General features: G+C 50.4%; 6 protein-coding genes across 6 annotated transcripts; 3 read left to right on the top strand and 3 right to left on the bottom strand.

Moving 5' to 3' along the window:
* Positions 1–2,136: 2,136 nt before the first annotated feature.
* Positions 2,137–4,128, bottom strand: HO173_011959 (uncharacterized protein; the record flags this gene model as incomplete). Its single annotated transcript, XM_037313833.1, has 2 exons — positions 2,137–3,722; positions 3,777–4,128. The coding sequence occupies 2 exons, from the start codon at positions 4,126–4,128 to the stop codon at positions 2,137–2,139; spliced, it is 1,938 nt and encodes a 645-aa protein (XP_037159348.1).
* A 671-nt stretch (positions 4,129–4,799) lies between these two features.
* HO173_011958 (uncharacterized protein) lies at positions 4,800–8,058 on the top strand (the record flags this gene model as incomplete). Its single annotated transcript, XM_037313832.1, has 9 exons — positions 4,800–4,969; positions 5,022–5,358; positions 5,417–5,705; positions 5,756–6,180; positions 6,237–6,453; positions 6,532–6,651; positions 6,698–7,150; positions 7,204–7,350; positions 7,406–8,058. The coding sequence occupies 9 exons, from the start codon at positions 4,800–4,802 to the stop codon at positions 8,056–8,058; spliced, it is 2,811 nt and encodes a 936-aa protein (XP_037159347.1).
* A 413-nt stretch (positions 8,059–8,471) lies between these two features.
* Positions 8,472–9,978, bottom strand: HO173_011957 (uncharacterized protein; the record flags this gene model as incomplete). The annotated part of the gene is made up of 2 exons (XM_037313831.1): positions 8,472–9,622; positions 9,684–9,978. The coding sequence occupies 2 exons, from the start codon at positions 9,976–9,978 to the stop codon at positions 8,472–8,474; spliced, it is 1,446 nt and encodes a 481-aa protein (XP_037159346.1).
* A 369-nt stretch (positions 9,979–10,347) lies between these two features.
* HO173_011956 (uncharacterized protein) lies at positions 10,348–13,385 on the top strand (the record flags this gene model as incomplete). The annotated part of the gene is made up of 2 exons (XM_037313830.1): positions 10,348–10,540; positions 10,603–13,385. The coding sequence occupies 2 exons, from the start codon at positions 10,348–10,350 to the stop codon at positions 13,383–13,385; spliced, it is 2,976 nt and encodes a 991-aa protein (XP_037159345.1).
* Positions 13,386–14,298: 913 nt separating this feature from the next.
* Positions 14,299–17,499, top strand: HO173_011955 (uncharacterized protein; the record flags this gene model as incomplete). The annotated part of the gene is made up of 4 exons (XM_037313829.1): positions 14,299–14,615; positions 14,670–15,552; positions 15,604–17,360; positions 17,418–17,499. The coding sequence occupies 4 exons, from the start codon at positions 14,299–14,301 to the stop codon at positions 17,497–17,499; spliced, it is 3,039 nt and encodes a 1,012-aa protein (XP_037159344.1).
* A 3,585-nt stretch (positions 17,500–21,084) lies between these two features.
* Positions 21,085–23,306, bottom strand: HO173_011954 (uncharacterized protein; the record flags this gene model as incomplete). Its single annotated transcript, XM_037313828.1, has 2 exons — positions 21,085–22,914; positions 22,965–23,306. The coding sequence occupies 2 exons, from the start codon at positions 23,304–23,306 to the stop codon at positions 21,085–21,087; spliced, it is 2,172 nt and encodes a 723-aa protein (XP_037159343.1).
* Between the last annotated feature and the right edge of the window lie 2,330 nt (positions 23,307–25,636).

Genomic DNA, 25,636 nt, shown 5'->3' with positions numbered 1-25,636 from the left:
GAGTACCTACATCAAAAGTTCTTCATGCGACTGCCATTGAAGGCACAGGAACTTGACATTTTCACCGCGAGGTGAGTCTCCTTGGAAATCCGATGACTTGAAGCTTACGCCCATCTTAGACCACGACTCAACCCGTCCACAATGCCCCCCCGACTCCGCATCTGCCCCCAGTGTCACCACCTCCTCAAACACCAACCCACATCATACAGATATCTCGCCACCGCCTCCGCCATAACCCCCGCAGCACCACCTTTCCAAACAATCTCCTCCCCTCCACCAATCGCCCGCTTCCCCCGGACCCAACCACCGTCCCACAAGCCGCCCGAATTCCGCAAATCGCAACTCCACCGGCAATACACCTCCCTGCTACGCTCCACGCCCTTGCTCCTTTTGTTCCAACACAACAACCTCAAGGCTACAGAATGGATGTCCATACGCCGAGAGCTGCAATTTGCCCTCGAAAAAGTTGACAATGACCTCTCCACGAATCTCGCGCCCGCTATAAAAATCCAAACGATTCAAGTGGGTATTTTCGAATCAGCGTTGCTGGTTGCCGAGTATTTCGACCCAAAACAGCACCGTACCGCCTCGAAACCGCACCCAACGGACCCCTCGACCCAATCGTCCGCCAGCTTGGCGAATCATACACGGACTCCAGCAGACCCGACTTTTAGGCACTACCTCTCCCGCACCGCCCACGCCGCCGCCTCCCCCTACAAAGAATCCCACCCCCTCCGCCCTCTCCTCTCCGGTCCTCTCGCGGCCATGTCCTTCCCTACCGTAACGCCGCAACACATGCGCGCGGCCCTCAGCATCCTTGCTCCAAAAGCGCCAACCTTCCCAGCACCCACACGGCGGGCGAATCCGGGCTATCATGACGCTACCGTGCAGCAAGGTCTGCAGAAGTTGATGCTGCTGGGGGCGAGGGTGGAGGGGAAGGTGTTTGATAATGAGGGGGCGAGGTGGGTGGGGGGCATTCAAGGGGGGATGGAGGGGTTGAGGGGGCAGTTGGTGAGGATCTTGGGGGAGGTAGGGGCTGGGGTGACAGGTGCGTTGGAGGGGATGGGCAGGAGTTTGTGGGTGACTGTCGAGGCGAGGAGAAGCATGTTGGAGGAGGAGGAGAAGGGAACGTCAGGGGGGGGTAATGAGGGGTGAGTCTCAGAATATTCCCTACCATCTACTTATGTAAAGCATCAGCATTGTATAAAAGATCGCAGTTCACATGAGTAGAGAAGGAAATCGGAGAGTACGTTCCATTGCTCTAGTCTAGCGAACAAGGGAAAGGAGCATAGCATTGGATTGTGGTCTGTCATTTGGGGTCGCAATCCAGACCGGTATTCTACAGAGACATTCCGATCTCCCGAAGCGAAGAGAACACTGTCTGAGATATTGTCGGTCGTTCCACTCCTCATTCCTGTTCTTGCGCAATCTGTTCCAAATCGTCCTTCCAAAAAGCTGCCGTACCATTCGCCCCGCAAGAAGCAGAAGAGCTACAACTGCCGTGTCTTTGTGTTTGGACGAGATAGGAGAGGGTGATGGTGTTGGCGACGTCTATGAGATTTGTCATCTGTGGTTGGCGGTGCTCACTTTCGATTGGATCAGCGATGTCTCTCTCCTGATATCATGACTCCTATCTCTAGACACTTAATGAGACGGACATGGAGTGATCGAATGAGGACTATGACTTGCAATATTATTTGTCAGCAGCAAGAAGCACCTGAAAGTTGGATCAATTACGGCCCGGTCATCTAGATATATTGGGCTGGAAATATTTTGAGGAGTACGTATATACAAAGACAAGCCATGTAGTTACATACAGATGCAATCATATTCTTGTAAGATGTCTTGTCCGAGACTCCGAGGCTCTTTTCTCAAGTCGCAGCGACCTCCTATTCGAGTCAATCCATTAGCTCGAAAACATGAAACTGCAACGCCTAACAACGCAATGCCTCCAGCTCGGAAGGCGAGAGACCTTGACCCTGCTCTCAATCGTACGGTAATGGCCACATCCAGGACAAACTCCAGCGACCCCAATAAATCGACATTTGGGTATCCTTCGTTCAAAATAAGTCCACCTAGTTCATACGTAAACCACACTAGGCATCCACCAACAAAGCTAAGCAAGTCCGAGTCCCATCAAAAATGTAGTAGCTGAGCCATTCCGGACGGTACGCTTCCCGTGGGTGAAATTCTCTCTTCGCTCATTCGCTTGAGTTTACGAGGGTCCTGGATCTCGTCGACCTTGGGAGGTATTTCGAGCTTTATCGGTATTTCGACTTTCTCAAGCTTGACGCTCTCAAGCGGTGAATCAGAAGGGCTCACAGGACCGTTATTGCGCGCTGATTGCGGTGATATGGGCATCATTGGAATCGCCGAATCATCGAAGGGCTCGTTGATGCTAGCAAGCAATCTTCTCGCTTTTTCTTGGTTCGTAGGTGATGGGCGAGGTTTCATTAACTTCGTCGTTTTCTCCTTACTAGGCGAACGAGGGGCATTTGAAGGCGGGGCTGGCTTTGCTGAATCGGTAAGAGGTTTGTGGGGCTTGGTGACTTTGAAGTTGATTTTCAAATTATCCGATGTCTTTGAGATCTTTGAGCTCGAGGTCTTGCCTATCGACGTGTTCTTGACACCGTTCTTCTTTCCTGCTCCTTTCGGACGACTCTCTGACTTTGAATTCTCTTTCGTATCCGAAAGCTTTAACGGGGGAATGGTGAAGGCTTTTGGAAGCTTTGTCGCTTTCGACATAGGACTTTCTCCTGGGGTCATCATGGCAGGTGTGGCCCCATCTTTGGGCGACACATCCCTCTTTGGAGTAACACTCCTCCTCTTTGCTGGTTTGACGAGCACTTTAATACCAGGATCCTTCTCCTTTGCCCTTTCTGCCTCGGATTCGGTACAGTCCTTGTAGTCGTTGCCTTCATCGTTCCACCGCCGCATGTTCACCCGTTGGGCAACCTTGTCGCAATCTCCCGCGACCACGAGATCCCAACAATCCTCAAACTCCTTGCCTATCGGTGGTGGACCGCGATTGATCCATATTGCAACTCCGTCTCTTCTATCCCTTACTATCCCACACATCTCCCGAACCATTCTCTTGACACCTGGAATCTCCATACTTGTGCCCACTACAATGACTGCATCAGGCCGCTTCAGAAGATCCGCCTTCACTACAGCTCCAATCGCCTCGTCGTCCGGGTTTGACTCGTTGTATAAGACCATCCTCGGACGAAGTCTGCCAATGCCATGACTTCGTTTCCCGGCAACATCGGTGCGGATCTGATCGTTTTCTACACACTGAGTGCACAGTGGTGGTACTGGACCGCTGAATAAGGCGGCTTCGAAAGGGGAGAGCTTGTTGCATTTGGTGCACACCATCTTCTCCAAGCTTCCGTGCAACTGAATCGTCTGGGGCCATGGTCCTTTGTTTTCCAATGGAACCTTTGTGATCAGGGGTGGGAGCGAAGTGTCTATGCCATCGACGTTCTGCGTGTACAGGCGCATGAGCCGGCCTTCGCTTGCGAGGGTTGCGAGCATCTCATGAAATATGGTAGGCTTTGCGTCGCTGACGAGTTGCGACAGTGTGCGAACCATGTCGTGGAAAGAGGACGTTGAGTCGTCCGTTTGATAGACTGAAGCGTCGAATAGATGCTTGCCGGAAGCTTTTAGCTTATTATCGCTCCTGAGAGTGTTGAAGAGGCCATTTGACGATCGAAAGTCGGGGACTGTAGTTTCGTTAGCAACCCGACATGCAGCTAGGAGTGGAGCGAAACACTCACCTCCAGCAGCAGTAGAAATTCCAGCCCCAGCAATCACGACGATTTTTCTCCTCTTCCGCAAAACCTTCAGTAATAGACCCAATTGAGAGCTCTGGTCAGCCGCAGGTGATGGCGATTTCAGATCTAGATGAACGGTGGTCCTTGGCTTCGCCTCCACTGACTTTCTCTTCTTCGCCGGAGGTAGATTGTCTGATTCTCGAGGGCGCTTTCGCAATTCATCCTGACCACTGGAGATATTTCCGCCATTCTCTTGAGTTGACTGTGGAGATGGGTAATCGAGAGGTGGAGGCGACACAGATCTGACGGAGCTGAGCTCTGAGGACAGGTCGCTCAAGCCGCTGTCGCTGTCCATGATGTGAGATTGCGGTCGGTTGGTCGTTGCGATCAGGGTCTTTTCGTTTGGAACATGATCGAAAGAAAATGATAGGTTAGAAGGTGGGCTAAGGAAGAAGACGTATAATGTCGTAGGAACCGTCTGGAAGTATCTGCGCAGGGAAGTCAAGAAGAATCAGAGCGATGTTGTGAATGGTGTGAAGGATCCCCAGCGATGATCGCGCCGCTTACTCAATATTAGCCGCAAATGCCCCTCCCACAATAGCCTTTTGTTTACACCTTTGTTTACCTCAATCATTCACCCTCAAAAAAGATTGTCATCTTTAAAAGAAGTCTCACAGGAGACAATGATAGACGATTTAGCTTCAATACTTCCTCAATGAAGAATAGTTGGGGCACATATTGGACTTCAACGAATACCCTCTGCCCGCATGCTTTTATCTGTCCTATTCATAATTCATATAGCAGGCGCAGTCAATAGGCTGGATACACGGTGAATCCGTGCGCAATCTCCAAGTTCTACCACGGCGCGGTCAACAGGTAACTGGGTTAGTCCTGAATAATCGTTCCTCGCTGGCGGGGATTGCGGCAATTTTGATCCATCAATGGAGCTTGTACTACGCTTTTCATCCAAGTCATCCAATACAATTGTACCTTGGACTTTGATGATCACGTCTCAGCAATTTGGTTATGGAGGATGATCTTGATGATCTCTTTGGAGATGTTGGAGACGTGGGAGATGTGGGAGATGTGGGAGACGTGGGAGATGTGGGAGATGGTCACTCATTGCACCTTCCTGAACCTCTCCCAAAGAGCCTGCTTCAGCGAGTGGATGAATTAGCTCTCAGCGGATGTTGCCAGTACGTCGCGAACCTCCAGCGCTTTGCCTCAGCATCTCTAAAAATTAGCTAGAAAATTGGTTTGGTCTAGAAATGGCTGCATTGCATACATCACTCACGACGGGTGCAATGTGGTTGTTCGTAACCTGATGTGTGATTCTTCTGATGGCCAATGGAGGATGAGCAAAGAACATCTGGTAGACGGTGTCGCTACTGCACACCAACTAGTCCATCTGTCCTGGAGTCATCATGGTAACGAGTTAGCAATTGTTGACGCTTTCGGCCAGATATCGATCTACAGCGTGTTCATTGCTATCAATCGCCTCAGTCTCTGGAGGCGCAGTGTCCTCGACCCAGAAGACCATCTAAGTGCTGTGGTTGGATTGACATGGCTACACCTAGACAGACCAGTATGCTTGCCGTCTGATTGCAATGTTAATGCTATGAGCCCGGTTGACAGCGGTGCAGTCATATTTCCCTAAGCCCATGCTCAAAGCCAAAGACCAGTGGAACTTCACGGTATCTCAACAAAGATTGCTGGGACCCCGCAACCCTTACCAACAAACTAATAGCCCACAAAAGGCTGCTTTGCTCGCAGTCACAAGGGGTGGATTGATCAGAGTGTTGTATCAAGGTCAGGATAATCGATGGCAAGACTTCAAAGGCGAGTCAGAGAACATTGCTAGTCCATCCGAGCTTCTGACCCACGCCACAATGTGTCCGGAAAAAATCGCAGATAACAAGAGCCCAGATAAAGGTGACGGTTGCCTCCCAAGCTGTGAGACAGTCGCTGACCGACATAACAAGAAAGTCCCCTACTTCTGGCAACGTACAATACCGAAAAGGAGCTCCGGTTATATCGACTCAGCCTGGATTTTGAGCACCAAAGCATAGGCCTACAGCATCTCAAAGTCTTGAACCACTGTGCTCCACTTGATGAGAATCTGGACGGTGCCTCAGCACAGTATGATGGTGTGCAATCACGCAGTCAACTGTCGTTCCTTGAATTTCTACCTCCAGGGCCGAGGTCTGCCAGTAAAGAACCAACGCATCCGGTTCTCCTGGCTTCATTTTCTTACGTCTCTGATCATTTCCAACACACTCGAACTCATGCGGTACAAGCTACAATACTTTGCAAATGGGAGTTGCAAATTGCAACGCCAAAGTTACATACCAGCTTCAATTCATTGTCCTCGAAGAAGACCAGCGCGTCATCGGTTGCGGAGCTTCCTGTAAGTCGTATCGCTCAAGGCTTGGTTTTGGACTGTACCTAATGAGTCAATTCAAGTCTGAGATACTCATGAAGAGATCGAATGACATCTTACTCCCTAGAGCCCTACTCTCCATCCAGCATATGACGTTGAGGCCCGTTCTGGCCATGATGTATTGTGAGGGTTTAGTCGAATATCGAGAGACTACAAACATGAACGTGATCCCTCGAGATGGAAAAGACCAAATCTCGAGTATGGCCCAGATTGGTCTCTATTTTCCAGGGAGTAGATTCTGTAAGTTGCGCATTGAAACAATTCACACCCCGGACGCTGGGTGACCCAATCATGGGGACGACTTCTCATGATATATAGGCTTGCACACTGCCTTATCTCCTAACGCTTGTGCTGCTGTTTCTCTCGACGAGCTGCACTTGGCATCTTTGAGCTCTATGCAGTTCGAGGACGAGCATACAAGCGACCAAATAGATGAAGGTTTGTATGCACCGCAACGACCTCTTGTGCCTGCTGACATACACAGCGCGACTCGAATTGATCGTCGAAGCCTTCGTAATGCAGTCATCGGTTGCTTCTCTCAATAACTTGAACAACGAGGACATTGTCGCGGCACTGCAAGCTTTTTCGAACCAATACTTGCACGACCAGGCACAAGCACAGGCAGGGCATCCTCCGACACTATTCAATCCCAATACATTCAAGTTGCACTTCTTGAGCGAGCTATATCGGACGATCGGTGTCCAGGTCGACTATTCCATCGATCCGCAGATGCAACAATTGCTCCAGTCAAATCAAGGCTTAACCCTTCAGCGATGTCTGAGTGTCCAAGCGGCACTTTATTATGCTGGAGGGAGTCATCGGCCATCGCCCTCGGCCATTTTGGCTTGGACATTTTTGAATATAAGATCCGTTGTTATGGTGTTCATGGGGACCATTAGTAGAAAACAGGGTGTGGAGAACGAACTTGGCAAGCCAGGTACGCCGAAGAATCCCAAAGAAATTGCAGAGAGAAGACTAACTCCGGATCAGAGACTGTCCATGTACTGATCGGCTTAGTATCATGGTCAATGACCCTGATCAGCTACATCGTCGACGAAATCTTCGTACTTGGAGACTTCCTTGAAGACCACAACGATGGAGCAGAAAACATGAGTCTTGATGTCCTCAACGCAAGGAGTGAGCTACCCCTAAAAGCATCAGTATGTTCAAGACCCAACTGAATACCGTCTAGTCCGTGAAACCAACAGCCCAGCCCTGCTGCTCCTCCTTGTCTCCTCATGCCGCAGCTTCCTCAAATACAACTGCAATCCCTTGAAAGCCTTCATGCAAGCCTGCAAAACGCAGCAATCGCAGACACCCTTGAGACTAGCCTATCAGGAGCTCGGAACCGTATTCCAGAAATCTCCGGTGTCGGTATCGCAATTCGAGCGTATTCTATCACAGTTGGAAAATAGCATCAGGAGTGCCTATCAAGCATCCGGGATGAACGAGAATGAACGGAGTAACATCGAGAAGAACATGCTTATCAAAGCTGAAGTCCCCGAAGTACTACTGGGACCTGTGAAAGATCTTCTAACCAACACAACAGCTTCACTGAAAGAGGAAGTGAACGTCGCGGAACTCTACTTCGCCAACGTCGCCTCTTTGGGGCTCACGAACGATTACACAAGTAAGAGATGGAGGAAGGAGCATCCGCTGGATGCTTTGCGTAAGATTGAGTTGAGGAATGTGAGCACGAGAAGATGCACTAGGTGTGCTGCTGTAATGGAAGATTTGCTGCCGACCAGGACGGCGAGTGTAATGGTCTCGCAAATGAAGCATTGCTATTGCGGGAGCTGGTGGATGGTTGGGGGAGAGGAGGAGGGAACTGGCGAGGGATACTGAGAGTGGTTGGGAGGGGTTTGCGGTGCTTTGACGTTCAGGTGGGTTTGAGTTCACGGGTTTGAGAATGTTTGGGGATACAGTCTGGATTTTCTGCAATGCTCGCTTTGGATATCTTGCGTTTTCTGTCATTCTCTGCCTGAAGGGCCCTATCGTTGTTGGATCTATCCAGATATCTGGCCCATAATGTTACATTTCATTCAATTACGGAAGCTTTGCAAAGACTTGAGGGAAGAGCGAAGACCACAATGTAGCAAGGATATTAATGGCCTAAGTCCAAGGAAACATCCATTGTCGGGACACTTTATACATTTGAACCTCCGATTTCTATTTCATGTTCCCTTTCTTGATTCTCTCCACTGTGTCACTGCCTATCTCTATGCCCAGTTGACAAAAAATCACCAGTATCCCTCCCCTCATTGATCAAAACTGTACCTCATCCACTCCCCCACAGCCCTCAAACTCTCCCACCGAACAGTCTCATCCTTGTCCGTCATCAATTCCATCACCCGGCCCTTGATGCCCAACTTCTCCAACCCCTGCCTCTTCTCCGGGGCTTCTTTTACCAGCCAGCCCACATCGTTGCACGCAATAGCCAGAACCTGCTTCTCATCGTCCCAACTCTTCCCCATGATCTCCGCTAGCACCTTCGGCAGCGCGCCTCCATCATCGTCCAAGATCTTTCTCGCATTCTCGTGCCAGAAATTGGCGTCTCGATGGGGTGGGCTCCAGCGTAGTTTCCTTGTAGATAGTTCCGCGGCGTATTCGTCGAAGGTGGTTTGAGAACTTGTGTATTCGTCCAGCATTTCTGTGAGGGCTTTCAAGTCGTCGAGGAGGTCAGGGTCGGTCAGATGGCGACCTTTGAGGTTGGAGAGAAGGGCAGGAAGGCGGGCGGTTGTGGCGATGGGAAGGAGGGTGGACTTATTGGTGGGAGCGGAGAATAGGTTGAACAGGGTGGAGAGGAGGATGCGGGTGGTTTTCTCTTTGGGTGAGAGGCGGAGGAGTTGGGTGTAGAGGGGTATAAGCTCTTGTTCCGTTTCGAGGCCTTTACCTACTAAGGAGGCTTCGAAGCTTAGCTGCCAGATTGTGAGGAGGATGTGGTAGAGGAGTTGGAGGCCGACGCCACTACTGATACCGGCTTCCGTGGCACTGCGGATGCTGCTGCCTCCGCTGAGTAGTGTGGAGTCACTGTCTTTGCTTGCGCCAGCTGCTGCTCGCAAGATGTCGAGGAGAGGGCTGACGGTCTCTTGACGTTGGCTCCAGAATATCTCGCGTGCTTTCTTCGATCTTAGGAGAGAGGAGTACTCCTGTACGGCAATGTCTTGTAAGCCACTGTCCTGGCTTGTCGTCAAGGTGGAAAGGTATTTGTAAAGCTTTGTGAGCGCTTCGTCTGTCTTCGGATTGGACTTTGGCGATTGTGTCTGAGCTGTCGAGAGAATACTGGTCAGGACAGATGAAGCTAGTAATGGGATTGGGTCTTCTGGATTGGTGGAGTGAGAGAGATAAGGCACAATGGGTTTGTATGGTTCTGGGTGCTCGAGGAGCTTGGAGGCAAGACTGGGGGCATCTGAAGGTCAACTGTCAGCACCCATGAACAGATTTCGTATATGTGGATCTAGAAGCCATACCATTAATGAGATCCCCTGTCAATACTAACATATACTGGATAACATCTGCTCGTTTTGAGGCAGATTCCAGTACACTTGTGCCTTTGTCTCCGCCCAGTATGAGAGATTGGTAGGAATCCATATCATTCTCGACCGTCTGTTTTCTCTGCTCCTTGCGCACCTTGTCTACAGCTTTGATTGTCTTGAGGTCATTGTCGGTAATGGTGCCTGCTCGTACGGCTCCCTCCCATGGTATTGGTCTTGCACGGATGTTATTTTGTAAGGAGCTTAGATAAGTCGGGGGATCGAGTGACATGGTGCGCCCAGCTTCCGTAGATGGTGCCAGAGATGGTGGTTAGACGAATAAAAAACAAAATCAAAATCAATTGACGAGTGACTTCAGCTTGGAGAGGTGTTATTGATCCCAGGCACAAGTGCACGGTGGCACCTTATCAATAATCCCTGCACTCTAGGGTTTTAGGGCTGGCTTGCAGCTTCTCCGGCGGCGCTTGCCTTTTCTGTCCGCCGCGGAAACTCTAGCACCATCAACATCTGAGAATTTAGCCATGCAAGAGAAATTGGAAGACTCTATGACTTGAATGACAGTGACCATTCGAGAGACTGTTTAGAGAAATCTTGTGCGCGATTCTAGAAGATAAACATATCAGAAAGTCGAATCGCAGCTATGACGAGTCTCAAACGGTCACTGGCTGATCCATATGCCTCGAACATCTCAAGCAAAGTCTTTGTGAGATCAACTAAGAGTGGAAAGGTGCAGAAGATAGTCAAAGAGTTGTATCTCAGACGAGACATTCCATGTTCGTCGAGACTCTGCTCGGCGTGTCTGGCAAATGCCCCAGCGGACGCAAATGGAGTCGGTATGTCGAATGCTTAGGGCACGCCTTTCAATAAATTGAGTCGTTTACTGACATTACAACAGTTGCCCCGTTTGTTCTGTCGGAGAAGCCAGCAGGTACAAAGAATTTTTCCGCTGGTCACTACCTAGTACCAGATACAAATGCATTACTCAATGGCATGGACTTGTTCGAAGAGACTTCCGGTTTTCACGATGTCATCATCCTTCAGACAGTGCTGGAGGAGCTGAGAAATCGCTCTCTCCCATTGTACAACCGTATCATTGGCTTGACTAAAAGTGAAGATAAACATTTCTACGTCTTTTTCAACGACTTCCGGCAGGAGACCTATGTTGTCAGAGAGCAGGGTGAGACCATCAATGACCGTAATGACAGGGCTGTCCGACGAGCAGTCAGTTGGTATGGACAACATTTGCATCAGTCTGTCAGATCCAGCAAGCGGCCCATCCAGTGCCCAGCTATCGTTATGCTCAGTGATGATAAAGAGAACATTCGAAAGGCTAAAGCAGAGAAGCTTAGCGCCTGCTCTTTGGCCGACTACGTATCTGGTCTTGATGATGCTGAACGTCTTCTTGACATGATCAATGCTTCTCGCCAAGGCCAAGAGTCAAGAAGCACAGCAGCTGAACAGCTTTATCCTGACTACTTCTCGTTATCTAAAATGATGACTGGTGTCCGAGCCAGCACACTGCATCAGGGCATCTTCAATGTCTCTCCATACAATTATCTCGAGGGTTCTGTACACGTCCCGGCCTTTGACAAGTCTCTGCTTATACTAGGTCGAGAAAACAGCAACAGAGCTGTGTCAGGGGATGTTGTTGTGGTAGAGGTTCTGCCACAGTCCCAATGGAAAGCACCATCCACCAAGATCATCGAGGAAGACACTTTAAACAAGAACGAAAATGCGGATGTCGATGAAGCTGAAGGAGAGGCTGTCGTGACTGAGCAAGAACGCAAGGCGTTGCAAGAAGAAGTCAAAAAGACACAGGGAAAGAGCATCGAAGGTCGACCACAGCCTACAGCTAGAGTGGTTGGCGTGATCAAACGAAATTGGCGCCAATATGTGGGACATGTTGACAGCAGCTCAAGTTCGGCCGCAAAGCAAGGCCGAAAGCAGCAGACCGTGTTCTTGATACCGATGGACAAACGGATTCCTAAGATTAGACTACGTACCCGTCAAGCAGACGAACTGTTAGGCAAGCGAGTTCTAGTGACTATCGATGCATGGGACCAAAGCTCACGATATCCTGAGGGCCATTTTGTAAGGTCACTTGGTGACCTTGAAACCAAAGGAGCAGAGACCGAGGCATTGTTGCTAGAGTATGACGTGCAATACAGGCCTTTTCCGAAAGGAGTCTTAGATTGTTTACCTTCCGAAGGTCACGAATGGAAGGTGCCGGCAAGCACGGAGGATCCAGGTTGGCAGGGCAGAAAAGATTTACGTGATCTTTTGGTTTGCAGTATCGACCCCGTGGGTTGTCAAGATATCGATGATGCGCTCCACGCGAGGCCGCTGCCGAATGGCAATTACGAAGTTGGAGTTCATATCGCAGATGTGTCGCATTTTGTCAAGCCAAACAACGCAATGGATGCAGAGGCCAGCGTACGAGGAACAACAGTGTATCTAGTAGACAAACGCATTGACATGTTACCCATGCTCCTAGGTACTGATCTGTGCTCCCTGAAACCATACATCGAGCGTTATGCGTTCTCCGTTATCTGGGAAATCACAAAGAATGCAGAGATCGTCAGCTCTTCCTTCACCAAATCCGTCATTAGGTCCAGGGAGGCTTTCAGCTACGAGCAAGCGCAAATGCGAATCGACGACAAGGCGCAGAAAGATGAACTAACCCAGGGTATGAGGACCCTTCTCAAGCTTTCGAAGAAGCTACGTCAGAAGCGCATGGATGCAGGAGCTTTGAATCTTGCGAGTCCAGAAGTGCGTGTGCAAACGGAATCTGAGACATCGGATCCGGTGGATGTGAAGACTAAGGAGTTGCTAGGCACGAATTCGCTCGTGGAAGAGTTCATGCTTCTCGCTAACATCAGCGTGGCCGGGAAGATATACGAAGCATTCCCACAAACTGCCTTGCTTCGAAGGCATGCTGCTCCGCCTAAAAGCAACTTTGAGGAGCTCGCGAACCAGCTGAAAGTCAAGCGTGGATTCAACCTTCGCACAGAAAGCTCCAAAGCAGTTGCGGATTCACTGGACTCATGCGTCGACGCGAAGGAGCCTTTCTTCAACACGCTAGTTCGCATCCTGGCCACACGGTGCATGATGTCTGCGGAATACTTCTGCTCAGGGAGCCAGTCGTACCCCGACTTCCGCCATTACGGCTTAGCAAGCGAGATCTATACTCACTTCACCAGTCCCATCAGACGATACGCTGATCTCGAAGCCCACAGGCAATTGGCTGCGGCTATCGAATACGAGACCCTGGACATCAGCCTGCACAGCAAAGCAAAGCTGGAAGAAGTGTGCAAAAACATCAACGTGAGACATCGAAACGCCCAGATGGCCGGCCGAGCGAGCATAGAGTACTACGTCGGGCAGGCGCTCAAGGGACGAGTGGTGGAAGAAGAGGGATTTGTAATGAAGGTATTCTCGAATGGATTCGTGGTATTTGTGCCGCGATTCGGCATTGAAGGTCTGATACGGCTGCGAGACCTAGCCACGCCAGAGCCTGAAGGCGTATTCGATGAGGAAGAGTATATCCTTCGGGTTAGTGGAACGGGGGTACATTTGCAGGTGGAGCTATTCCAGAAGGTTGTCGTGAGAATCAGTGACGTGAAGGAAGAATCGACGGGGAAAAGGAAGATCAAACTTGAGTTGATGAAGGCCAGCTGAAGGTAATAATGCCGCTGAAAGATGATATCTGGAAAGGTAAAGAGTACGAGCGGATGCATCTATTCACCGCCTCGTTGATGAGATTACACAAGTTATTGGTTCATATTATTATGATGCTCGGACACGTCTCAACTTTCCGCTTCATGTTTTCTCGGAGATTGGAATTTTCGCTTTGACTCTTCTGCATGGAACCATACGAGTAGAGCTTAAGCGATAATGCTGCGTACAGCGTAAGACGAGTAGCTTTTTTACCCACCGGTGCGTAGATGATCAATGCGCTTCTAGGCCTCAGTCAGCAAATTCCAACCCTCTTACCTACTGCTGGTGCTGTTACTTTTCCCCTGACCCCTATCGCACAAAGGCTGTGGCGACGATGCCTCTCACTCCGGGGCGGGACCTTGCATGGTACGGTTGGACTTTTGGAGGGGTTGCTCGCTAAGCACTCGGATGACAGCCGCGATGCAACCTCCAAATTTCCTTCCCTCTGTACTCTACTCGTACTCTACACTACCTTACTTTACTTAATTCATTATTCTCCTGTGTCTAATCACTCCTCTATCTATCTTTCCAGCTTCACCACATTTTTTGTACATACATCCATTTATTTCATACATACATAGTACATACATCTTGTGACTTCGTTGTCGGTCATTGTCGGACATATGATTCCCGTCGCTCCCACCCTCGACCTTGCCTAAAGTGGCCGTGCCCTTCCCCTTGGTGCCCTCAATCTCAAATTACGGAGGCACCAGAGGGGTGAACATCTCCAAACAGTCTCCTTTCTGATCCCAGCCGAGTCGGGAGAGAGGATTGCGCAAGTTTTGGCTTACATCTCTGCCTATCTGGGCTTCCAAATCCTTCGCGGAAATAACGACAATGGAGCCTCAACCTAAACCTTGACGTATAATGCAACATGATGGACCGCGGTCGTCCCAGACTCGACACCTCTCCCTCCCATCCCTCCACATCTAACTCCCCATCATCCCGCCAACAGGTCGTTGCTTCCAAGATTGAGCCAGTCAAACGGAAACCTGTCCCCTCTTCTGCCTTGCCGCTCATAGGCAGAGTCCAATCCCTTTCCTCCGGAGGCGTCGTCGTTGCTGTGGGCGAAGACGACGCTGGCGGCTACAACCCTGGTGATCCTAATCGACAATCATTTCTCCAAGACCCACCATCGCTGCCTCCTCCTAATATCATTTCTCCGCCGCTCCAAGTCCGTGATCTTGACCAGTGAGCTCATACATTCCTCGCAGCCTCACCAATGCTGATCCGTGTTTACCCTAGGTTTCCCCGAGGCTATTCTCCACGTGGCCCTCAACCTCCACAAAGCGAATACTTCCCTCCTGTCAATACGGAAAATCGACAACCCTCTCCCCGGCCACAACGGGCGCGACAAGCTAGCGAATCCAGACTCCATGAAGCTCTCCGGACCAAACCGGTCCCCAACAACCTGGGATTGCAACGAGCAATGTCCTTGCACCCTTCCAATCGACCCACGAGTAATGATTACGAATCCTCTGATCCTACGATAATAACAAAAACTCCGAGATCACCAGGGCCCAACAAGCTCACATCTTTCTTCGGGTGGAAGACCTCGTCCCCCATTGCCGAAGTCTCACCCACGACATACTCAGATGGTAGCCATTCCCCAGCTCTTCCTTCGCCACTGTCCCCGTCACCTCACAGTATCACTTCATCCAACAAGTCGACATCTCGTATGACAGACATCCCCAAAGCAAACGGAAACATGGGCACCCAATACTTTGCCGGCACGGGGTTCCCAGTGCCGCCAGGCGCAGATGGAACAGGGCAGTTCAATGACGTGGATGAAGAATTGCGTGAAGTCAGCACAGAGCTAGCCGGATCGATACGAAGAGAATTGGAATTGGAAGATCTGGTGGACCAACTACGACTTGAAGCATCGCAAGGACCGGAATTGGGACGGCGGACTAGTGACTATTTCTCGGACTCCGGCAGTGGCTCATACAGGTATCCCCTGAGCGACGCTGGTGCAGGCAAGGGGGACGATCTGGCCAAATTGAGAAGGATATCAGAGCAGGAGAAGGCACAGTTCAAGCTCAACCTGACGCAGAAGCTTCAAGATGAGCGAGACAAACGGAAGGGGCTTGAAAATTACGTTCAACAGCTTGGCAAGCAGCTGGCAAACGTAAGTACGATGCGCGTAACAGTATGCTCCATCTCGCTGATCAGTTGACAGATGGATGAAGAGCGTGCCTTATACTCTGCCGGAATCACTAAAGTTCATGAGCTCGAGAGCTCCTTAGAAGACCATCGACGGCGGCTCCAAGAAGAAAGACAAGCTAAAACAAATTTCGAGGACTTGCTCACTGCGCTTCGAGGTGAGTTTTCAAAACATCGAGACGAACGAGACAACCTTCGGGACGAGGTGGTGCCCCAGCTGAAGTCGCGTCTGGAAGGTCTGGAAGGAGGAGCTGCAGAATACCAAAAGTTGACTTACGACAACGCGCGGATGCAGCAAGAGCTCCAATCCCTCAAAAATGAGAATTCTACGTTGATGAATGCTAGAAGGCTACAGCTGGAGATGCAAAATCATGGTTCACAGTTTGATTCTATTGCTGAAGAGAACGGACACCCGGAAACGCAAGGATCCGGAACGGGCCTGACCAGATCGAGCTCCGTCGCCGGGCAAAGGGGTGGATTGTCAAGAGCTGGTACTTTGAAGAGGTCAAATTCCGTATCAAACAAGGAACGAGAATCCAGGGATTCCCTTGCGGATAGGGTCAAAGATATTGAAATGCAGCGTGACGCTCTACACCGGGCTTTGAAAAGCTTGCTTGATCGACAGAGTTACCAAAAAAATGAACATGAAAAGGGAATCCGGAACCTGGAGATCGAGAGGGATCGCGCTCTGCAGAACCAATCTCCTCGAAGGGTAGGGTATGAGAAAGAAGTCGCAGGCTTACGAATTGAGATCAATCAGCTTCGGCGGCGAGCCGAGGATGCGTCCATGCAAAAGTACCATATTGAGAAAGGACTTGGTGGACTGAAGAAAGATCTTGATAGAGCTGAGCAGGAGACAAGCTCTCTAAGAAAGGTCCTGCAAGAGCATGACATCCTGATCCCCGAGATCTCTGGTCAATCATCATCAGAGACCGCAACTGGAGCGCATGCCACGTCTGCCTCGCTTGAGAGGGCCTATAGAGATCTACAAGTCACGCAAGCTATGTCCATCACCAAACTTCGGGAGCTGCATGGAGGCGCACCTTCAAGTGTTGAAGATGCTGACACGGCTGCTACAATGGATAAGCTACTGAAAAGCATGAACGACGCCGAGGCCGAGCGAGACTATGCTAAGAAGCAAGCAGCAACATTTCGAGCACAAGCAGAATCCCTTATGGAAGCAGAGTCCTTTCACACCGGAGAGAATGCAGGCTTGGTAGACCAGCTCCGCGCATCGGCAGACCGTGTGGAGGCCTTATCTTCCCAAGTGCGCCTCCAACTAGAATCGAATGCCAGTTTACGGCAAAGGCTCGCCGAAGCCGTTGGTAGAGGCGAAGAAGCACAGAAGAACTCGACGACGCGGATCAATAGCATGCAAGGCAAACTCAAGAATCTGGAGGACAAGCTCATGAACGCCCAGCAACACTCCGAGGAAGCCTTTGCGCAGCACGAAGAGGAGGTTCGTGAGATCAGGGAAAGCCACAATCAGCAACTGCAGCGGCTCAAGACTGGTCTTAAGACGCCCACGGTGTTTTCTCCCGTCGCAAATTCTCCTTTGTCCCCCAGAACAATGTTCGGCGGTCGCTCCCCGAAGCTGGACAGGACGACGACCGGGTTGGGTATGTCGCTTGATGAGGCTCTCAAGACTGAATCCTTAGAGAAGAGGGTTGCAGAATTGGAGAGGGCGCTGGGTGAAGCGGATCTGGAGATGGAGGAGGTAGTCGGGAGGATGAACCAGGCGCAGATCGAGGTCATGGAGTTGCAGTCTGCTCGGTACGTTAAGACGAGTCTTTGAGAATGCATGGTGACGACAACTGACCATTTCCCTAGGGACGAGGCAATGCGCCAGACCCGGAAATTGCAAGCTGCCATCAACGCCGAGAGGGAGACGGTCGACAAGCTGATGAAGTGACCTCGACTAGACCCCACCGGATTTGACCGAGTCGCTAGTATTCTTGGATTCGAACGGCGTTTGCCATTTCATTTTGCACTTCGCCAAGTCACAGATTATTGCGCCGGCGTTCTGGGGACCAAAAACCAACTCTTGCGCTTTTGCTCTTACATGCGAGCTGGCATTTCTTGGATGCATGGATCGGCGCTGAGTGGCGTTCAGATACCCTCATTTTTGTGCCTGAAGCACCTAGATTCCATGTATGTACACGGAGGTATCCGTATATGTGTGTAAGATTATTACGAATCTATTTTTGGAAAGGCCGTGCACGCATCAGACAGGGTGAAGATGTCGATTGGCGAGAGTATTGTTTTCGCTTGAGTGCGCGACGGAGACCTGAATGAAGAGCGAAGAGTAATTGAGTTTTTGATCACCCACAAAGCATGCTGTCGTGAGAGATGGAATCGATCCAAATTTGCGACACTGCGAGTGCTGCATGAATTCAACGGTCCCTCTAAAAATTACCCACCCTTGCCCTGTCCGCAACGTCAAAGTTGGACGGCCCCGGGGGTCAAGGAACTAAGCATTCGAGCCTCACAAACCGCCCTTACACCCTCAAAGCCTCCAGTTTCAACTCTGCTCGGTTGCAACTTCGGCTGGCAGCTTGACCCGTGAAGAAAGAGAAAAAAAAGGGAAGAACTGAACGGGCGGCTTGGGATCGCGAATCCGCCCCACCTCCAACTTCTTTCTAGCGCGCCAAAAAAGCAACCTGCATACCCTTTCATGCAGCCCTCGAGCGAGGAAAAAACACGACCCGCAACACGGCTTTAATTCAGAATGACATCTGGCAGGATGACACCAAGACAGAAGCTTCGACCATGATCATGGTAGATGGAGATGGAGGATCACATACTCTGGGTACTGCCATCTGGCTGCGAGAAAACACGGAGCTGAAAAAGATAATCCAGGATGAGGCTGTAAAATCCCCCAAAACCCAAATCCCAAGTTTTGCAAAATCGTGCAGAAAGCCGCATGCCTCGTAATCAAACCACAGCAAATGAATTTGCAGTATAGTCACCCGCGTCACGAGGCCGCGAATGAGGAAGCCGCGCTCCCCGACGTTGCCACACCCACAGCCATGCAAGATGCTGCAGAAGCGAAATCTAGAAGTCTTTGACAGAGAGCTCCGTGCCACACCCCCCAGCATTCAGGTAAGTCAATCACCTGCATGCATACCCACCCTGTACATGCAGCTCTGACAGCCTACCAAAACCAATGCACTCCCGCGACATCCCTAATTCGCCGAAAATGTTCCATCCACAAAAAGGTGCCACAACAGGCTGCAAGATGAAGCAGAAGCGCCCGAATCTTGCAGGAAGTCAACAAGGTACTACGCTCGCACACACGGATAGAGTAGCCTGTCAGCAGCCGCATAATCATCAATCCCGTGCAGGCAAAGACAGGAAAAAGATGGAGAAAATAAAAAAAAGAACCAATGGCAGGGGTTGATGGAATCCCCATCCCAACTGTGCCAAGTTTTGACGGATTCTCCCTATCATTCTCCTCCCTTATCAAAAGTCCACAGACGAAAAAAACGCTGGGGCCCTCAACTCGCCATCACCATCGGCATCGGCTCATAGCCTCAAACAGAAATCCAATTGCGTGCATCGTGCATCGTGCATGCAGCTGTCGCCGGGGGGGGGAAAGGGAGGGAACAAAGAAATTCCCCTCCCACAAATCAAGCCATCGAACTTCTTTTCGGCGGATGGTCTTTGGTGGTGAGGTCTCGAATGGGATGTCGTAAGCGATTAAATCTGCATGTAGCTGGTTAAGGTGCTCTGGATTAGGCTCATGCAGGAAGGGCTGGCTTGGGGGAAGGGGGGCGTTTTTGCTTTGGGTTGGGCGTGGGCGTGGGGTGGCCGTTGCCAACTTTTTTTTTTTTTCCCCCTTCTTCTCTCGTTCTCAATGCTAAGTCTGGAAGAAGGGAAGAAAGAGAAGCCGAGGGAGGTATAATGGATGGTGATGATGGATTGTATTTTATTTTAGTGGCAACGGTAGTAGAAGTAGTAGCTCCGGTACTTGAGCCAGAGGTAGGGGTAAGGGTAGGAGTATGAGTAGTAGGGGTATTCAATTTCTGGTTGTTGATGGTGATGGTGATGATGATGGTGATGGTGGTGGTGATGGTGCTGGTGCTGGTGATGCTCATGATGATGGTGATGGTGCTGGTGATGATGATGATGATAATGATAATCATAATGATAATCATAATGATAATGATAATGATAATGATGATGATGATGATGATGATGATGATGATGATGATGATGGAGAGGGTGTGGGGATGATGATGATGGTGAGGGTGATGGGGATGGATCATCATTCATCAGATGATGGTGGGGGAAGAGAAGGGAGGGAGACGTTGCCAATCGCCAATCGGAGGGAAACCCGGCTATTTGGTTCGGTAGAGTTTGATCTACGATGTACCTGAATGCGGAAAGAGGCGACCACTGGTGGGCAAAGTTTGTTAAGTGGATAGTGGGTTAGTGTGTGTGTTGTGTGTGTATGTGTGTGTGTGTGTGTGTGTGTGTGTGTGTGTGTGTGTGTATATATGTGCATCTTTAAAGTATCCTGAGAATTTGGAGAAGTTGGAGAAGTTGGAGAAAATCATACAGCGGATGATTGGCGTCTAGGCCGGATCAGCATCGGTCTCAGGGTCCAATGGAAGTCTAATGAAGAGGGAAAGAGAGAAAGAGGGAAAGAGGGAAAAAAGGGAAAAAAGGGAAAAAGGGAAAAGAGAGCCATTACGCGTACTCTACTGCTATCAAATACAAAGCGAAAAAGAAAAAAAAAGGGTCCATACGCCTGGCAAATCACATATGCTATGTATGGGGGTTAGAACGTGTCTCATGGATTCGCAACGAATGAGCAGCTCTCTTGATGATAGAATTTGGTTTGGTATTTTGGCCTTGGCCTATTGCGAGATGTCCATGATCCCCAGCGTGTATTCCACCTATCGCGTCTCGTATGTTCCTCCTTCATTGCCACCATCAAACAGACAAAGTTCCGCCCGACATTTCCAAGCAACAAAGAACGCTCAACACGCCTGCTATCTCATACAATCACATGCGCCAAATGCAAATGCTCCTGTTCGCCCGATTCAGGGGTATCCCCCTCCCATTCGCTCCCCGTGGCCCCCGCAAGCGTGTCATGTTCCAGTCATGGAGAAATGGCAGGATATAGCAGAACAATCACACTTGTTGCCCGTGCATAGAAATCTATATGCTTGACCATCGACAAATTCGTTATGTAGATGCGCCTCGAATATCAACGCCGAATTAGTATTAGTATATTAAGCTGTATGTGTCTGTCCAGACCGCTATCCCACGCAGGCTTGCGAAACTGAACCTTCCTCTACACTCAACGATTGACCCTCGTGAGGCGGACCGTAAAAGAAGCGTGATACTCGTACATCGTTGCTCGACAATCTTCGGTGACCGCCGCCCGCTCGACGCCTGCTTCCTCACTCCAGAGGCTGGCAGTCCAAGTCGAGGGGCCCTAGTAATGACAGTTTCCGCGGTCCATTCTCCCGCCATGACTCGCTGATGGCTACTTCTTTCCATTGCCAGGCGAAAAGTCTTTGGGCGTGCTGTGATTAAAAGTATACGTTTTGACCTCTTGCCCATGTTGAGATGGAACAGGCGGACCGATATCAATTTTGATGTCGAGCTCCTTGGGTGCAGGAGGCGTGCTCTGAAAAGGTGCTTGGTAAGGCTGGAACGGTCCCATACTAGGGTGGGAGCTCGGGAAGCTTTGTGGTGTACCTGCAAAGAAATTCATTGGTCCGCTGTGACTATGGTGGAGCGTGTGATTCGGTCGCATGGGCAAAGGCATCTGTGGACCGTTTCGATAAGGCTCCGGTGGTGTGACTGACGGAGTAGGCCAGCCCGCATTGAACCCGTCAGCTGGCATTGAAGGCGAGGCGTCAAAGAAGCTTGTTAGATGCGGAGGGGCGGACTGCGGAGGGCAGTGAAACGCAAATGGCTGCTGGTGATGCGCCTGTTCAAACGGTATTTGAGAGGCTGCGTTTTGGTAGACCGGAGGTGATGGAGGCAAGTTGTAGCCGTGTTGAGCAGCGTAGGCAGGAGCGCTGCTGTCATGGACGCTTTGCTCCCAGCTCGGAGCCAATGGACTGCAACTGGAGGCATAACTTGGCCAAGTTGCATGGGCCTGTGGTGCGAAGGTGGCAGAAGATGGCGTGAGAAGGCTCTGTTCAGCACGTGGTGTTTGAGAGATGTGTGCGTTGATAGACGCGTTCGGCTGAGATTCCGACAATGAAGCCAGTTGGAAGCAGGATTCAAAGTTCCGAGGGGACATTTGAGCAGATACCGTGCCAGGTTTTGTTACTCTTCCAGTCATGACGTTCATATTGTTTCCCGTCGATCTGATACGGCGAACTGGTGATTGTTTGCGTGAACCTGGGGGAGACGCTCGCAGGTGCGAAGACGATGTTACAGGTCCTGTATATGATATGCTTCGGCTCGAATCGTTCTGAAGGGCCAACGGTCGTGGACGCCTCTTCCTCGCAGCGAGTTCCGAAGAGCCCGCCGCAAAGGGCGACTCGGAGACGATTGCATCAGGACTGACTTGAGGCGTTGCAAGACCAGTAGTGGAGACAAGTGCTGTTGCAGACGCAGGATTGGATGTCCCACGTAGTCCTCCGAGTCCAGCCCGTGATTGCTGGATGTTTATGGTGTCAAAATTTGCTGCCAAATCAGACGAATCCGATCCTCGATGCGGGAAAATTGACTGGTTGAGACTCCGCATCGGAGAAGTCCCTTGTGGTGGAGTCATGAATTCCTGAGGCTCACCTCCCTCGGAAGAAGTCGTGACAAAGCTCTGGGTTGAGGGATTTCCAACAGGGCTCCCGTCAATAGCAGTGTGGTACATTGGTTGAGATTGAGCGTCGGTGTGGCCAGGGATGAACCTTTGGCCCTGCATTTGGGCAGATGCGTCGGCGAAAGAATCTGGAGACCATCCAAATAGGTCTCGTTCCACGACCGTTTGAGACGGCATCTTCAAGATATCGTAAGAGTCGGTCGACCACATAGGATCGGCTACTGCAGTATTGGAAAAATCGGGTTGCAAAGTTGCATTGCTGTCGAAATTTGGAAGGCCGCTCATGTTAGCGTTGTACTGTCGATTCATCTCCTCCAAGTTGGGGAAGTCAAAGGCGGTAGCAAAATCTGTTGACAGGACAGGGCCCTGTCCTGGGGAAGAGAAATTTTCCGAGGGAAAAGATTGAGGCATTCCTTCGTACTCCGTTGAGGAGAATGCGGTTGCTGGACCTTGACGGGTCTCCTGCTCCGGTGAAACATCATATCTCCGCTCTTGTGGATTCTGATGTTTGGCTTTAGCTCGGCGATTCTGAAACCAATTCTGCGACCAAGGTCAATACGAAATATGACACACGCAGGGTGGCCACTTACGTTGACTTTTTGAAATTCAACACCCATCTTTTCGGCTAGAGACTTCTTGTATTCTGTATTCGGCTTGTATCTCTCGGCAAATTCGGCTTCCAGTGTAGCTAGCTGCTCTTGCGTGAGACGGGAACGTGTTCCTAAGTCACCGTCGTCGGTGTTTGAAATGTTTTGAGCCGGATAGGATTGTCGTTCGTTGTACGGTTTGTAACTGACTTGGAAGGGCGTATCCTCAGCGGTGTGGTAATCATGCGACTCATTCTTTGGCATTGAGCCCGGGAATTGGTAGGCGGAGTCTGCAGCGGGGAACATAGACTCTGGTTGAGAATATTCGTAATGATTGTGTGCCATTGCGGGAATCAATTGACCATGATTCGCATGTGGTGTTGGGAGGAAGAATGGCCGTGAGTCGCAGGGGCTTCGAGAGCAAGCAAGTCAATATACTCGGTAATATATTTGAACTTTCGGGAGGCCCAGCACGCTTTGGGACAAGGAGTCGCCGAAGAGCTTCAGCTGCTATGGACAAGCCCAGGAACGGTACTTGGGATCGTGACAATGTGATCTGGTGATGGGAAGTGTATGTTCTGGAGGGTGGTTTCGAGCGGTTCCGGGTGTTAGTGGGCAGCTACGATTGGTAGAAGGAGGGGGGTGGGGGGGGCACGGATCCAATGGATTTGCAAGAGAAGAGGAAAAAGCGAATGTAATGGGTCAATAAAGCAGACCAAGTTGGGTGAGCGAGTGTGAGGGTTTTTTCAAAAGGGTACACAGAAGGAAGATCGAGGGGATCAGGTAGTATTACTGAAGAAAACAACGAATGGACTAACGTTTAATCTGTTTGGAAAAGAATTGAGACAGACAGAGAGAGAGAGAGAGCGAGAGCGAGAGAGAGGGCGAAAAAGATACCGACGAACGGCGCGAAAGCTCCGGGAGGGCCCCGCGGCTAGGGGCACCGCTAAAGGACTAGGACGCCGGACGGTACTTTAGTGTGTAAGGTAGTGTGTACATTACCCCTGTTCCTTGCCCCATCTTTAGCGGCTACCTAACTTACCTTAGTCTCCCTTTTAGTAAAGTAGTCCATAAATCCATTAGCCTTGTTCCCAGCCAAGACTTCGGGTACCAAGACTTCCCTGCCGTGCAAATCAGGCTTTGGGTTTGCTTGCTGCAATCGTGTATGCTCGATTGCAAAGTTGGAGGGTGGTCCAGGCTTTCCTTTGGTTCAACTGCCGTCATCAATCCATCCACTCAATTCACCGCGCGCCTCAAGTCAACTTTCTCCACATATGCCGCATGCACAAGAGTCGAAGCGAGAAGAATTATAGCGTTCGGATTTTTGCTACTTGAGGCACGAGGTACTTCGACTTCCCCCTTGCGTGATCATCAATTTCCACATCATCCAAAGCATAACTGGATCGTATACGAGTTCTTCACATGACTACTGTCGTCATTGCCAGAGGCAGAGAAGAGTGGGAAAAGCGTGTCTAAAGCGATACTCCGCCATGGTTCGCTAAGATCTGCCACGAGGCCTACCGCTACTTTATTCTCAGATACCCCTGGCCGCAATTACGGTCCTTCCCACGACTGACTATGCTATTTTTGATCCTTTTTACTCCTGCCATCTCATCTGTCCATGGTTTAGAACTCGATTTATCCTCCGGTCCACCGTCTGACTAGACTCATTCCTATCATTCTAATTTCCACCCCCAATCATCCATCTAGGTCAACACCAGTTCAGTGTGGCGAGGCAAACAGACGTTGTCGGCACGATCGCGCTGGTGACGCAGGGACCTATTTCTGGATACATGGATACATGGATACACGCTGACTGCATTAGTACCATTTAGTATCTGGTGGTAAGCAACATGTGGCAGTGGGGGATTGCCGTTAGGCGGTATCGAAGATGGAACAGTAGAATCAGTAGGGTAGGGTAGGAGTCAGTCCTTGAGACTCTTTAGACTCTCAGCACTCCAGAGCAATCAACTGCCGTGATGGAAAGAGTCATCAACTGAGATGCGCGTGGTCCAGACCATAAGGTCCAGGATACATAGGTGCAGCTGTGCGCAGGTTTCGGTAAATGGTTGGATCAAAGTATAGTCGTTGCAAGTCGGAAAGTCGGGAAGCGCGCTTTGTCGGGATGATCATGACGACGTTGAAGTGGGAGTGTTGAGGCTCCCAAAGCACTTTCCGGATGATTTTATCTCCCTTGCAGATCATCGAGATCGTCGGAATTCCCTATGTACATAGCTTCGAATGCCCCTCCCGCCCCTCTTACCGGCAGACTGGGGCAACTTTCAGACTTTCACTTCTCATACAAGTAGTACCTAGTAGGTAGTGTGGAGAGTGAGACAGCTGTCAAGTTGCCTAGGCTCACGGCACTGCGAGTGCAACAGTGTTCGGTAGTCATCCTGTCGGAAGCCGTACCTGCAAGCCTCCAGAACACATGAGACCTGAACGACTCGAAGAAGACACTTCTCACCACCTGTTGAATCCGAAAAGGAATCTCACACGCCTGAGGTAATTAATTAGGGAAGGAATTAATTGCACGATTGGAACTGAGCACACTTGGCTCAGATACCTCGTATTTGCTTCATGACTACCGTAGGTACCTCCGTACTAATAAGGCGCGCATCGAATGATCAATTCCCAGTACCAAGCTCTTGGCGCTGCGCTGTCAAACCGGCTTC

The sequence above is a fragment of the Letharia columbiana genome (genome assembly GCF_014066305.1).
Source record: "Letharia columbiana isolate WasteWater2 chromosome Unknown Sc0000070_s0, whole genome shotgun sequence".
Lineage (NCBI taxonomy): Eukaryota > Fungi > Ascomycota > Lecanoromycetes > Lecanorales > Parmeliaceae > Letharia > Letharia columbiana.
The sequence above is the reverse complement of the archived record's forward strand: the minus strand, read 5'-3'. Positions and strand labels throughout refer to the sequence as shown.